The following is a 14,953-nucleotide window of genomic DNA, read 5'->3' as shown; positions in this document are numbered from 1 at the left end:
ATTATTATTTTGATAATATTTAAGCGGTAGGTGAGACCTGCATCTAACCAGGCGAAAATGGCCCTGCAGCATAACACCTCCATGATTGCTCCTCATTGGTGACCGGATCACGTCTAACTTTCCAGGCTACGAGATGAAGACTCGAAAGAAATGTCGTTATCTTATCAAAAAAACAAAAACAAAAAAAACCCTGAACATCTCAAGATTTGCGAGAGCTCTTCTTTTTCTCCACCTCCTACAAAGCCGCTCACTAAAGAGCTTCAGCAGAAAGTCTTAGTTTCTCCATACAAAGCCATCAAAATAGTGAGCAGCAAAAAAAACAATCCAACTAATAACATCAATTTTTTTTTGCACATGCGTGGCCATATAAGAGCCACACTCTTTCAGAAATCCTCTGTAGCGCCTCTTCGACCCAGATGTACTCAGATCACCGACTCCAGAAACTTTCATCTCCAATGAATGAATGAAAGAAAAGTCTCATGTGTGGCTGACATGAAATGGCATGTACATGCAGGCATACATGAGCGAGCGCATGATTTTTGTATGAATAAATTTGGGGTGGGGACCATGAGTTCGAGTGTTGGGGCAGGAGAGCATCCCAGCCGTGGGCCGGGAGGGCCCCACTCCGGGACCAACGCCACAAGCACCAAACCCATCGCTCTCTCTCTCTCTCTCTCTCTCTCTCTGTGTCTCGGTTTGACTAATTAATAATCTACAGCCATTTATTTCCATGCCCCAAGTCCTCTTTTCAACACCGGAGACCATGTTTTCCTCCTACCAAGAAGCAAATTTCCAAGGAGGCGCGGACAGACCATCGATCATATGATAGTACCTGGAAAAAGTGGTTGGGGGTTGGCATCCCCGGCCCGCCCGACCCACGACTCCAAACCTAAGACATTATTTTGGTGCTTTTGCGCCTGGATTATCCCCCACCATTGGAAATATGCTCTCGTCTCCTGCCGTCCATGTCTTAGTTTATGCTCAAAGGTTTCTTCATGCGCTTAACTGCTCTGTTTCACCTAAAATTTAGGCAGCAAACTAAGAATCTCTCTGCCGTATTAAAGAGGAGATATGTATTGGGAAGAAATGTTAGTAAATGGCCGCGATTCACAAGCAACATCTTTCCTGCACCTTGTCATCTACCAATGGGCCATATCTTTCGGCGGTCGGCTGTTGACCTCCATTTTATATATTTTCTTGAAAGATGAGTATTGAATGAATCGAGAGCATGAGGAGAAAAAGAGCAAAAGGGAGATGAATATCTGACACGTCTTATACGTCTTGCGTCCGACCGCTGCTGATCTAATCAGGCCGTCCAATGGAAGCTTGTCGTATGGCCTCCACTAAAGCCACCATAAAGATAGTTAAGAGCTCGTCCCGCGGACAGCCATTACGGATCGGCCCATAATTGTACGTCCCACGTAACGTACGTCTCATAATATGGAAACGGTTATTGCTCGCCACGTAGTTAAAATGGACGTCCATCTTTCCTAACACTCTCAAATCTTCACTATCTTCTCAAATTTAGCCTAACTTAGATATTCGAGAATCCCACTAGACAAAGTCCGCCAATTTTCTTTTGTAGATCGGGCCGAATTTTGATGGCAACAATGTGCTTGCACCAGCGAACTAGTATCGTTAATATGTTGGTGTAATCATTCAAGGTCTTAGCAGCAGTAACCCAAGTTTGTCAAGTTGATTTTAAAAAAGATGTCCATGTTGACTTTACAATTATCAATTTGAAGTTTTCATTTGACTATAATTAAAATTTTAGCATTAAGTTAGCTGTTAGTTTTTTGGGTATAGCTTTGTCGTCTTTGACCGGCTAGCCCGACCACGATCACCTAATATTCAAATATGAGAGAGGATGGTTAGAAGGAGGAAAGAAATTACAGAATAGTTTTTCCTTCCTTCTCCCTGCTTTGTCCGTGTGTTTTCTTAACTCAATTCACAAAGCAATTTTAAGTGTTTCAAAGAGAGAAATATCAAGGAAAAACTCTCTTTCATCTTATTCTTTCATCCACATGCTTAGAGGTAGCATACTTCATTTTGGACCAGATTCTTCCTAGCTCCATCTGCATATTAGGATTGCATAGCCCTGACTAGTCATTGAAACATTTAAGTCCCTCTGCAGCAATTGAAGATCTTTTATTTAGAAAAATTTCAGAGTTACGCTCCTTCCAACAAGTCCAACATATAGCAGTAATCAGCATGAGAATAGTGGACTGAGCAAATTTTGTAAAATGGTTCAACCTTCAATCAATGTATATATTTTCAAAACTTAGTTGAGGATGAAGCACCCCAACAAAAAAACAAATGATCTTTCATATAGTGGAAAAGAACTTACAAGTACAGAAGAGATGATCAACAGTATCACTTGTATTATGGCACAGAACACAACTGCCAAAATGCTTACCCAATTTTTTTCCAAAGTTTTCTCGAGTGTTAAGCTTTTTTTTCTAACACAACCAAAGAAAGCATTTGATTTTAAGTGGTATTGAAAGCTTCCACAACGAGTGAGCAAATTTACATTTGATACCTCTAAAATTCAAGAAATGGTAAAGTTATTTTGTAGAGAATGACCCATTGCTACTCAATTTCTAATATATATAGTCTTCTACCTAATTAAGAGTGACCGAAACCAAGAGAGATGAAAGATTAATGAACCGCGTTCGAGCTTTCAAGGAGGCAGAGGATGGTCTCCTAAGCCTCCAAGACATAGAATGTGGGTTATAGTGATCGGCAACAATGCCATTTTTTCTCTTGCTAAGATTGTAAAAAGCTGTGAATAGAAATTAGAGGGGTGCATCACAGACCCAAGAATCTTTCCAAACTAGTATATTCTGTCTATTGCCAATTTTAAAATGAGCTCTATTCTAAAAGGCAGGGAGAGCGTTAATGAAGTCATGCCAAAGATTAGAACACCTTCTAATAGGTTTCCAACTCATAAATAATTTGACTTTTTATGGTAAGCAAATTGTACACGCTTCCTCCAAATTTCTAGGTCATTTAAAAGATACCACTATCCTCATTTTGATAATAGGGACATATTAAATTCAGCGAGATCCTCAACTCCCAAACCTCCATCCTCCTTTAGAAGACAAACTGTACTCTAATTAACCTTACTGATACTCCACGACAACTCGAATAGCTTGACCATAAAAAAGATCTTCGATATTTATCAATCCTCTTGATCGCCCATGCTAGAAGCTTGTAAATTGACATAAAGTAGATAGGGAGAGAGGTGAGTATGGAGTTGATTGATGCTGATCTCCCTCCAAAAAGACAAGAATTTGCTTTTCCATATTGCCAATCTAGCGTCAAGAAAAAAAAGATATGAAAAAAGAGGATCTCCTTGCCTTAGCCCTCTCTTGCAAAAGATCCTATCTCCAATCTCGTCATTCACATTCATCACAATTTTGCAAGATACTAGAATGTTTTTATGCAAGCCTATCCACCTTGAAGAAAATTTTCTAATCAGAAGCAGATTGAGCAAAAATTTAGAATCAATTCTATCAAAAGTTTGGGAGAAATCTAACTTGCAAATGATTTCATCCATATTAGCCTTTCTTGATTGAAACAAAATCTTATTGGCACAAAAAAATGTTATCCATAATTGATTTTTTTTTTAATGTAAGCCATTTGCACCGAGCCAATAAGATCATTTATGAAGAGTTGCAAGCAGCCCGCCAACATTTTGGTCACAATCATAATGCAGCTATGTATAACACTTATAGGGTGAATATCATTCGGTTCGTAGCGGCTTCGTTTTTTTCTAAAATTAATGATGGGATTGCATGATTGAGCTTGAAAAGGTCAATGTTAGTGTCATAAGAATCCAATCCCTATCCTTTGAAATTGGGTCACAAGGACAATTTAGTGTAGTTGTCGGTTACTATTTTACGAAGAGTCAGCCATGAGAGCTCTCTGCTCTGCTCTCTGGCCTTTGGGTGTCCCTGGCGTAACATCAGACTCTGTCTGCCCCATTAGAATTTAGAATATCTCGCCTCTCTCTCTCTTCCCCTTTTTATTTTTTTACCTACCCCATCCATTGGGATGCTAATTTAGATTTGGACCACGTGAGGCTCCGGCATCAGCAAGGATAAGCACGACCTTTTGCATGGAACTGCTTGCTTGCCATCCACTTGGAAGACTTTTAATCGACTATAGATTTGCATGTTCTCGTTGGTCCCTGGATAAATTTTCTCTTTCTTCTCTTATGCGTACAGTGCTCTTTCCTCTTCTTTATTTTTTTATTACTTATATTTCTATTATCAAATCGCGTAACTACTCCTTCAAAAATGATGTCTTCATCGGAAAAATAAGTTAGATGCAGGATTTTAGTAACACCGAAGTCTATTCTACTATATATATTGTGAATCCCCTAGACCTCTGCTATTTGTCCTCGCATCCCTGCTGCATCTCTCTGGACCACATGAGCGCAGTGCATGATAGAGAAAAACGTTTTCCTCGAAACATAGATGCTAGTGAGTAGTGATTCAGTACAATGACACAGAATGGAGAACAGTTCACAGCAAAGGTGATGTAAATGGAGTCCTGCATAAAGTAACCTTCCCCACAAATTCGGGGGAAGATGAACAATGCCCCCCTTGGACCACATACAGTCTCGAGCCATGCATATGTCCCACAATATGCTTGGTTTGGGCTCAATAACAACACCGCCAGAGATCAGACAGCCTTAGACCTATCCATAAACACATACCGTGTCGCTCATGGTACGTGTTGTTTGATGACCATTCATCTCTTGATAGCGGCCGTCGAGAGCTGCGCAGCTGCTCAAATAAAAAAAAAAAGAGGCCCCCACCCCTTGAGCGCCTTTCAATTGAATCCAAGTCCACCGCATGACACCTACTCTTTTGAATGCACCCATCCCCCCAGGTAATGAGGGCTGGACCATGTCACCAACAATTAACTCTTGGTCTGACCTTTGCCCCCCCTCCCAGGTCAGACTCATTACTCAACTAGCAAACAAGTATCACGATAACTACTGCCATGCTTAAAGAAGAGAATGAATCAGAAAAGAAAAAAAAAAAAAAACTAGGGGGATTAGTTTCATCCTCCAAAGTCATTGCGACAGTAATGAAGGAGGGATTAGGTGGGAACTGGGAACCCCAACTACAACGCATTTTAAGAACTCAGCATAGCTGCGGTTGGGAATTTAATATACATGGGTTTGAGTCAGAGCAGGTACTTGTCCCTGCCACTGAATCTTGGATGGAACCGACCCCAAATAGGGAATTCAAATCTTTGAGAGGTAAGATCCAATATCCTAATCTATTATTGTTTGACTTGCGATGACTCATGAGGGACCTGCTCATCATATATATAACTCAATTTGACAAAAGAGAGAGCATACTTGCCTTTCCAGCCCCGTCAATTTATTTTAATAAACAGGAAAGAGATGAAGAATATTGTGTGTTCCACTGTGGTGGCTAACCATGGCAATTGGGGACCATTCACAACAGACAGATATTGGCCTTCTCGGAGGAGGTCAAAGGTAAGTTACAACATCTACTTAAGGCTTTATATATAATGATAATTATAGCTAATAGGTTTAGTTTAGTCTGTGCCATCTTTACCTTCCTAAGATTCAGACAGCAGGCCCAAAACCTGACACCTCAGTAACAAAGATTTCTTACATCCCACTTTACATTGGTCGATTAAGCAATCGTCTCTTATAGACCGACTGTACAACCCTCTGTTAAGAAACTTTGAATAATTCGAGATTCGTGAGATAGTTTGACCCTTTTCTCGATAAGCAACCAACGATCGTCAGTCTGATATCAATCCTTCAGTCGGGATCAAACCAGCATAAGATGAGTGTTTCTGGTTCAGATTTCCAATCCAAATTAAGCCTAAAAAAACAAAGGAAGGGAACCGAACTAATAAAGAACCAGCTTCACGTTACACGAAAGAAAAGCTTTTTTTTTTTAAAAAAAAAAATGGCAGCCAAAATCACACACTCGGTATCTGTAAAGAATTAGTTTTCACAAAGATACTTCTATATGATTGCAGTCACCAAGTTGTTGTTATCCTGACGAACACCTCTACATGGGCCTCTGCTACTGTTGCTAAAGCTCTCAATTTATAACTAATGGCTCATTGCATCATCACCAGGGCATGCAATTAATAATCTTGTCAGTGTGGAGCTGTTTTAGAATTGTTCGTGAGATCTCAACCGGCTTCTACTTCACCTTACACCTCGATCCAGTGACTCAGTGAGGTCGGCATCATTTCCTCTATTCTCGATGCAGTCCATCTCTTAGAAGCTTTTGTGATGCTGCAGCCAAGCGAGGCCTATGAGAGCTTGCAGTATGCGCTGTCAACTTTCCTGAGGTCATCATGGCTGGTTCGAGAAAACTACTTTTTTTTCTTTTTTTTTTTTTTTTTGTAGACAATCAGCAAGCATAATGGACTCCTTTTTTTTTCCTTCCCTCCTAGAAGACAGCAAATAAAATTCTTGCGCCTTTATAAAAGTAAAAGTTAAGTTTCACCTATTAGTTACTTTTGAAGTGAAGCAAACCACAATATCGAGCTGTTGTCATTTTAGGTCAAATTTTTTGACCACACTTCCCACCCAATCACCGAAGATCGCCTTCCTTCCGTATAAAACATAGATAGCCTCATAGATTTGATTTAGTTGCAGCATATCCAGACAGGTGGGGACCATGTGGGCAGGCAAAAGACATCCAATACTTTTCTATATATCTTTCTCTCTCTCTTTATTTTTTTTTTAATTTTTTTTCTTGTCAAAATAAAAATTGCAAGGATAGAACATGAGAAGCTCCAACCGTATGGGATTATCATGTCTGAGGAAAAATGAGAAGTTCTGTTTTAGCAAAGCAGCCAATTGCATAGCACGAAAACACTCGTCTTATATCGGCAACCAATCTGGAGAAATTATCTATTATTTTGGAAAACATCCATCAACAATCTAGAAAGATATCCAAAAACAAATGGAGAATGTTGCTCTTGCTCCCAGGAAGTGGCCTACCGCGTTCACTTTGGACTCTTCGAGCTTCTTCTCAAACACTTGGAATGCTAATTTTGATCTCTCTGCAAAGCCAACCTTCAAGTAGGTGCATGGACAACAGAAGCTCTGACTCCAACTCCATGACATACGAAAGTGTTGCCTGAAATCCTCATTCATTGCACATATTGTCGTCACTTGAGGTTCGAAGAATTGGGACCAAGGATGAAGGGGACAAGACATCATCTTAAATTATCAAGTGGGGCAGGCAACACCATGCAACATCATTGTAATTCTTCTTCCCACACGCACAAACTACAACTCTCAGGAAAGAGCAAAAACCAAAAATAAACAAGCTTAAAGTATAGAAACACTTGAGTTCGATAAAAGATTTGTAAGAATTATGGCGATGGGCCAAACTTTGCTCCAAGCATGGATCTCGGTTGAAGCACATAGAAGAGGTGGTTTTGGAGTTGGATACAAGCACATCAATTCAAATTCAAAAGCAATCTTCTTCCCCCTCAAAACCTCTAAAACCGTATTGTTTTCCCACATGATGATCCATAGAATAGACACTAAGTTAGGGAGCATAAGGAGCGATAGGAGGTAGTATTTTAATGAAAACAATTGAAGAAATATTTGGAAAAAAAAAAACGAATAGGGAGCCGTTCAAAAGGAAACTCCCAATAATGAATGCAAGAGGTGGTTTTAGCCGACGTTGTACTTACAGACCAAACTGGGGATTTATCACCATTTCATGAAGTAAATACAGTCCACAGCCTATGTCGTATGTCCACTAAATTCAACAATCCATTCTTTGTGGATGTAAATACAATTATATGGCTGTAATTGTGTATCAAACAGACAGTAGGTTTTATTTTATTTTATTTTATTTTATTTTGATACAATGGTAACTCCCACCATACGTGCATGAGTGCACACATAAGAGTCAAAAAGAAAAAGTCAGCAAAACGGTGGGGTGCAGACTCCATGCTCTCCCAGCAAAATTCTTTTGAGTGATGTGCTGCATAGGAGGCGATCCAGTCGGCTGCATTGTGCGCCGCATAGTAGGTTTTATCATTGCATGCAGCTAATAGACCTACAAACTTAGAATGACTATACAAATTTGAATTTCCTTTTCGATAAATAGGGAATTAACAACGGTTATCACCCCACTAGAGATAAATTGTTAGAACAAATCATTCATCGATGGATGATTATCTCAGTAAATGTTAAAGGATAAACATGGCATTTCATATGGCATTGTCGATAGCTAGAAATACTTTTACGATAACAAAGAACTGCCGCTGTAGGTGGTTATACTTGGCTTTAACATTTTCAACTTTTTCCATCAATTATGGCTTAAACTTGAAAACAAATGAGGCTCGGTACTTAGCCCTGCCTGACCCACTCAGATTTCTTCTTACTCAGGACCTAACCGCTAGAGAACCAATAATGGAGGGGCAGGAATTAAGAGATTAGTTAAGTTTGAGGAATAGAGACAAACATGTCTAGAAGATAAATTTTTTTAATACCAATAGAAGATTAAAATATGAATATTTCGCTCTAATCTAGTTAATTTAACTTCAGAACTGTTTCAAGATTTCAAGGATTAAAACATAATTACATATTACAAAAATATGAAAGCTTCCATAAACAAATCAGCAAAACCCTTTTTTTCTGAAAAAATATCAGTCCCATGGGTACAAAAAATATTTACAGTATAACAAAACCACCAATCTCTACAAAACTTACACCAGCTTCAAAGAACACCGCCATATCAAAACAACACCACCAAATCAAACTTCCCAAAAGTCTAATAACAGGCCGTATTTTCTTATCAATCTGAAATTTGTCACGTTTTGGAAATGTGCAATACCTTACCTCATAAAGCTGCACCAATTGTATCCCCAACTCTTCCACCACGGGTACCAATTTGTCTGACCAATCACAGATGCTGGTGGCCCTTTTTTCATTAACAACAAACCATTACTGAATATAAATCCCTGAACTTTCAGTCAGCATTCAATCAACACGGAAAAAAAATATATAACTGGTTTGCATTACTAGTTCACAGATGGAAAAGAGAGGAAAAGGAAAAACATTTCATGTTACACTTTAAGAAAAAGAAAAACAAAAAGCTTGTTCTTTTGAAGCCAACACTAAGCTTGGAAGCCGTAAATAATTATTTTTCTGCAAGGTATATATAATATGATTGCTGTGGTCATCTTTTCTTGCCTCGACAAAAACCACGACATCGATCTCTCGAAGGACCAGTTTGGATGCTGCTGTCATCATAGGACTTCATTTAAATTTATAGCTCATTGCACCGTGAGATCATAAGACATTCATCTTGGCCCTGTGCTGCTTTAGAACTGCTCCTTTGTCCTCCGGTAACATTCTCTGTTTCTCCCAGCTTCCTTGACCAATTATAATAAACTCATCTCTCGAGAGCTCTTATGACGCTACGGCCTACACACGAAGAAGACCTATGAGAGCTCACAACGTACAGTTAATTTTCATGAAGTCGTGCTTGGTTTGAGAAAGAAGCAAGACTTCCAGGCAATCATCAAGCATCGCAAATGGCATAAACTACTTTTCTTTTTATGTCTTTTTGCTGTAACTTTTCTTTTTTTGATGTAACCTTTCCTTTTTATTTCAAATGAAAAGGAAGGAAGATAAATAAGTTTCCTTTACTATAAGTAAAAGTTCGTCCGCCAGTTAAATATTTTGCAGTAAATGATGCCAGAGTATTGAGTTATTGTCGTTTCAGCACCCAATCACTAAATTAACACACTCCATTATACCCACAGTCTAAAGATGGCCTCAAAAGTTTCATCTGCATCATCCACCTGGTAAGAGGCAGCTTATCCGTCGATTTAAAAAATAAAACAGATGATAAAAAGGCAGGACCACGAGGGAGGCCAGGGACAGCCATTCTAGCTTTCTTGAAGTGAACAGTTAAAAGAGAATCCTTGGCAGGTCTGGAAAAGTGGCTTGCATTCAAAAAATACATGTGGGTGGTACGTAGAAGTCATTATTACAAGAGACAGTACTGATATCTGTCAAGTAAAAACTGCAAGGACAGAAGACCTGATCAACAAAATGATCATAGGAAGCTTCAACTGTATGGGCTGATCTGGTGGGATGAACACTGGGATCTAGTCTATAGAAACTGAATAGTTCAAGAGGAACTGTAGGTGTTATGCAGCAATCATAAGCTTACCAGGAAAATGTTTGCAATCCAAAAATGCCCAACAACAAATGAAGTTCTCATGGATAACCTAGCAGAACTTAACAACACATGCAAAACAAATGGAGAATGTTGCTGCTGTTACCAGGTAGGAAGAGCCTCATGCCCCACTTCTTGAACTCTTTGGGCTTCTTCTCGAATACATTGAAGGTTAATTTTGATCTCTCTGCACACGCGCCCTTCAAGTAGGCGCACAGGAATCCAAAGCTTTGGTTCCAACTCTACAAAATATAAAAGTGTTGTCTGGAATCCTTTCCCCTCCATAGTTTCTTCATCTTTGCACATGTCATTGTCAATCTGCATAGACCCCAGGTTAGCATTTTAGTTTATTTTAAAGCCTAGGCTAAAAATATATAATTATCTTGTATCTGGAATTTATGTCTAAATAGTAACTACAGAAGATTATGGCTATCATATAGTGCCCAAAGAATTCTTGCCTGCAGATTGGGTTTTCCTATGCATAAGCATATCAGGTTTGTTGCTTAAGGTTCCTACACTAAGATGAAGGAAATAGTAACATTTATCTTAAACAATCATAGGTGCAGGCAATCATTGGACACCTAAAGGATCCAAAAGCTGAGAAAACAAACAGCATTATATAAATCTTACATTGACTAAATGCACAAAATCTGACTGGCATGGTAGCTGCATAATGATGTCAGTGAACAAAATATTTTCTCTGCCGATTCCTGTTTTCTTTTGTGTTACAACATTTAATCCGAAAAAGAATGTGATTTTGGTCTAGCCTTACTTGCCATGCTAGAGATACACAGCCCAAAATGATAAATGAGAACCAGTGCCGACATTAGGGAATAATTCCAGAGACAAAAAAGAGAAGCAAGATAGTACCACCCACGGTTTCATGAAATCCACCATAAATCTATAACCCTAGATAAAAGAGGATGGTCAAAGGTCAACTCGTTGTTGCCTGAATTGGGTTCGCTGGCTAGGTCAGATATTGATAAAGATTGGCTCAGTCAGGTATTGGGATTCGGTGAATCCAACCAACTTAGTTTCTATACATGTTCTTATTATGAATTCATGATGCCTTCCTATTTCTCTCCTCCTCCTCCTCCTCCTCCTCCTCTTCTTCTTCTCCTCACACCCAACCACCATGCCGCTCACCTCTCGGCCATAATTAAGATGGTAATTGTATTTGGCTACTATTAAGTAAAATTTAGTACATCATGCCACAAAAAAAGCTTTACCTTATTATTTTTTGCTGATTATCAATCAACCAAAAATATTTTTGTTTTCCAATATCCAGTACATAACATACGTTAAATAATCTTTCAAATAAGAGATCAAATATGATAATAAGTTTTTGCTTGAACAGGTATTCATTGTTCATATAAGTATCTTAAATCATGAGCAAGCTATCATGAAAAAATGGAGGGTTTGTCAAAGAGGCTTTGAAATATAATATGATTTTCAATTTAAAAGGCAACAACGGTATTGGGAATTATAAAATCAATATATGGTGGCTGCAGTCAAGAGCACTTGTAGTATAATAATATTATATAATTAAGCTACATTAGGTTTGGCCATGACAAAAAGTGTAATTGAAGCATCGGCCAAAAGTGTCAAGATGTGGGTACATGTACAGAAGCATGATATTAGCATACAATAACTTCAAATGGAAATTCTCACTATGAAATTCAATCCTTGGTACTTCTTAAATCTGGCAACCAAAGGAGACACCTGTGAACTAATAAAGTAGAAGAAATGGGTAACTACCAAGTGCTAACGACCATGGTTAACTTGATTGTGGACTATGCCCCACTGAAGCATCATAAGTTTGTCCCAGCGGCTAGCACATTATGATTATTCTCTACAATCAAGTAATATTTGGGCTTCTCATTATGCTACTCATGTGTATCATAAGATCTCTCTTAGAGGATATATAATAATAGATCCTAGACAAAATGCTTGTCCTAGAAGCAAAAGCAATGAATGTAATGTACTTTTTTTTTGTATGACCTGCTTGGGACTTCAGCTAAGTTAGAATGGCCAAAAGAATAAAAGTTGGAAGACGCGATGAAAATATTAAGGGAATATTGAAGGATTTCTCAGAAAAACTTACTTGTCTATCTTCTATGCAAATTTGTATTGCTCAGGTCCTAATGTGAAGATGCAGGGCTATCGGACTTTAGGGGAGGGAAGAGATGTATGATGTCCTATCTCATGTTTTAGGAAGAACTTTTATGACATGGAGGTGAAGGAGGCGAGCCTCCTAGCTTTCCCTTGAAAAAGGGACAGAATTTATTCTACTTCTCACCCTCTCTCTCTTATTTTATTAGCTTCCTTTTTGATCTATCAACTCTTCTGTTGTTATAAAAGAATTTTTAAAAAAGGCCTATCTACAACCCATTACTTTCTACTGGTTTTAGTAGTTGGTGAGTGAAAGGTTCTTAAACGCCTAACAAAAGGCATGACCTCAGAAAAATAAAGTTCCCAGAAAAATGAAACGAACGGCAAGAGATGCTCACCTGTTCGATGGACCATTTTCCTTCAAAGGTATGAAAGTCACCTTCCACCATTTTAAATTCAATATCCCTCCTCCGACCAAAAGGTAAGATCTCAAGATCTCTCTCATAGCAATCTAGCACACCATTGGCATTAAATTTCAAACCAAGTGCCAGGTCCTGCTGACCAACCTGTATCAAAAACTTTCATTCAGCAATTTTTCCAACTTCTATTTCAAATTGCTAAGAAATTTCACTCCAAATATTCTTCATTCCTCCAAGAAATTGTAAAATCCATAAATCTATGACGTTTATCGTTGGAGAAATTAGTAAAATTGATGTCTTCAAGAATAAAACTTTGATAGATTTTCCCGAAATTCCATACCAAACCTAATAGCTTCCAATGAAAATTCATAAACAGAGAAATCAAGTAAAGTTCATGAGTTAATACTTGTAACTTTGTCAAATTGCTACATCTGAAACCTACTAGAATCTTCGTTATAATTGTAATTTGCAAAAGGAACCTATAGAGAGATCAAGCAAAGTTGAAGACCTCATAACTCTGTCAAATTGCTTAGTCCGAAACCTACCAAATTTCAGAAACAATTGTAACTTTTGTAACTTTACGACATACGCAGAGAAATCACGTAAAGTTCATAATACTCTGTCAAATTGCGAAGAAGTTCCGCGCCACCGTGTACGAAATTCCTCAAATTTAATTATAAATTTCATAACTTTGTCACATGTATACAAGAGAAATCGAGTACAGTTCATGACTTCCCAGCCGGCCTACTCAAATTGGTCATAAAAATATTTCGTAATGTTGTGGCATATCTATCAAGAAAAAATCGAGTAAAGTTCACGAGTCTGTATCATAAAATTAGAGAATAACGATTTTTTTCAGCACACGAAATTAATTACCTGATAGAGCCGGGCGAATTTGTCCTTCTTCTCGATCAGCTGGCTGACGGCCAAGTTGGGGATGAAGTCGGCGAGGCCATCGTAGTCGGTGAGGACGCTCCACACCGTCTCCAGGTCCGCCTCCACCCGTATTCTGGCCCGGATTCTCCGCCCATTCTTCTTCTCCAGCTTCTCGATCTCGATCTCGAAGCTTCCATCACCACCGTCGTCGCCGGAGACGGAATCGGGATCCGGTGCCGGCTTCGGCTCCTCAAGGCCGTCTTCCGGCGAGGAAGGAGGAGTGAATCCGATCGGCTCGGGTGTGGATTCGGAGACAAGGGAGCGTCTGAAGGGGCGAGGGAAGACGGTCTCGGGGCGGGTGGACGAGAAGAAGAAGCAGCGGGTATGGGAGGGATACTTCTGCTTCCGGGGGAAGGAGAAGGGATGAAGAGAGAGGGGGAAAGAGGACGGTGATTGAATAACGGCCGAACCCAGCATCTCTCCCGGCTCTACTCGTTGTTCACTTGAGATACTTTTTCGCTGACGTATTTTCGTTTTTGAGAAAATATCTATAGCAGGCCCTATACACCTCCTCCGCTCCTCCTCCTCATCCTCCACTAGTGCTGGAGGTGGGCCGAGTTGGCCCAGGCCGCATCCCTAACCTATCCGAAACAGGCAATCCGAGTGGGTCGGACCTGAATTAGCCAGGGCCTCCCCGAACCTTGAAGAAGACCGGCCGTTTTCCTTCCTATTCTCTCTCTCTCTGAGGTTGGGCGGGCCTTCCATAACAGAAGCAAAAGTCCAACTTGGTTCAGATTAAATATTCCATCCTATTGGATGGACGCCACGTCATCAGTCTCCCCGCACTCAAACCGAACAGATCCCGCCACGCCGCCATAGATTTTGCCTCCAAGTCCCAATTAAGATGCTCGGCTCCTCTCTTTTCGCTTCCCATGTGGGACTAAATATCATCGCCCCTCTCGCTCCAGAACCAGCAACATGCGAAGGTTCGGAATGGAGTTCAAAGCTTGGCGTTTTCCTGCAGGGGAACTCCGGAACGGTGTCTCCATTAATTGCTGGAGCTCATCAATCGCTCCTTGGGTTCAAAACAAATACAGAAAACAGAAGTAATACCAAACGGACCCTAACAAGTCTCCTCGTCTCCACGAGTCTCTGGAGCCTCTCTAGTGTGTCTTGGCCTACTCAGGGTTTCTGAATAGTTTCTGCTATAAAAGTTTAGTCTCAACAAAGTGCATCCTTCGTGAAGCATAAAAGGCCAAAATGGAATGGAAAAAGGTACTTTCTCTGGTATAAAAAGATAAGAAAAGGAGATCGATAGATAGT

The 14,953-nt window shown here is 39.6% G+C and overlaps 1 protein-coding gene across 2 annotated transcripts; it reads right to left on the bottom strand.

Moving 5' to 3' along the window:
• Positions 1-9,009: 9,009 nt before the first annotated feature.
• Positions 9,010-14,810, bottom strand: LOC113463225. 2 transcript variants are annotated; one of them, XM_026807534.2, is made up of 4 exons: positions 13,631-14,672; positions 12,734-12,901; positions 10,330-10,541; positions 9,010-9,463 (listed from the first exon to the last, which is right to left on the bottom strand). In XM_026807534.2, exons 1-4 carry the CDS (start codon positions 14,105-14,107, stop codon positions 9,457-9,459), a joined length of 864 nt encoding a protein of 287 aa, XP_026663335.2. In that variant the 5' UTR covers positions 14,108-14,672; the 3' UTR covers positions 9,010-9,456. The 2 variants fall into 2 exon arrangements, with proteins under 2 accessions (XP_026663335.2, XP_038970611.1); XM_039114683.1 differs by lacking the exon at positions 12,734-12,901 and having other exon boundaries at positions 9,013-9,463; positions 13,631-14,810.
• Positions 14,811-14,953: the final 143 nt, after the last annotated feature.

The sequence above is a fragment of the Phoenix dactylifera genome, chromosome 1 (assembly GCF_009389715.1).
Source record: "Phoenix dactylifera cultivar Barhee BC4 chromosome 1, palm_55x_up_171113_PBpolish2nd_filt_p, whole genome shotgun sequence".
Classification (NCBI taxonomy): Eukaryota; Viridiplantae; Streptophyta; class Magnoliopsida; order Arecales; family Arecaceae; genus Phoenix; species Phoenix dactylifera.
This window is presented reverse-complemented; position numbering and strand designations above follow the sequence as displayed.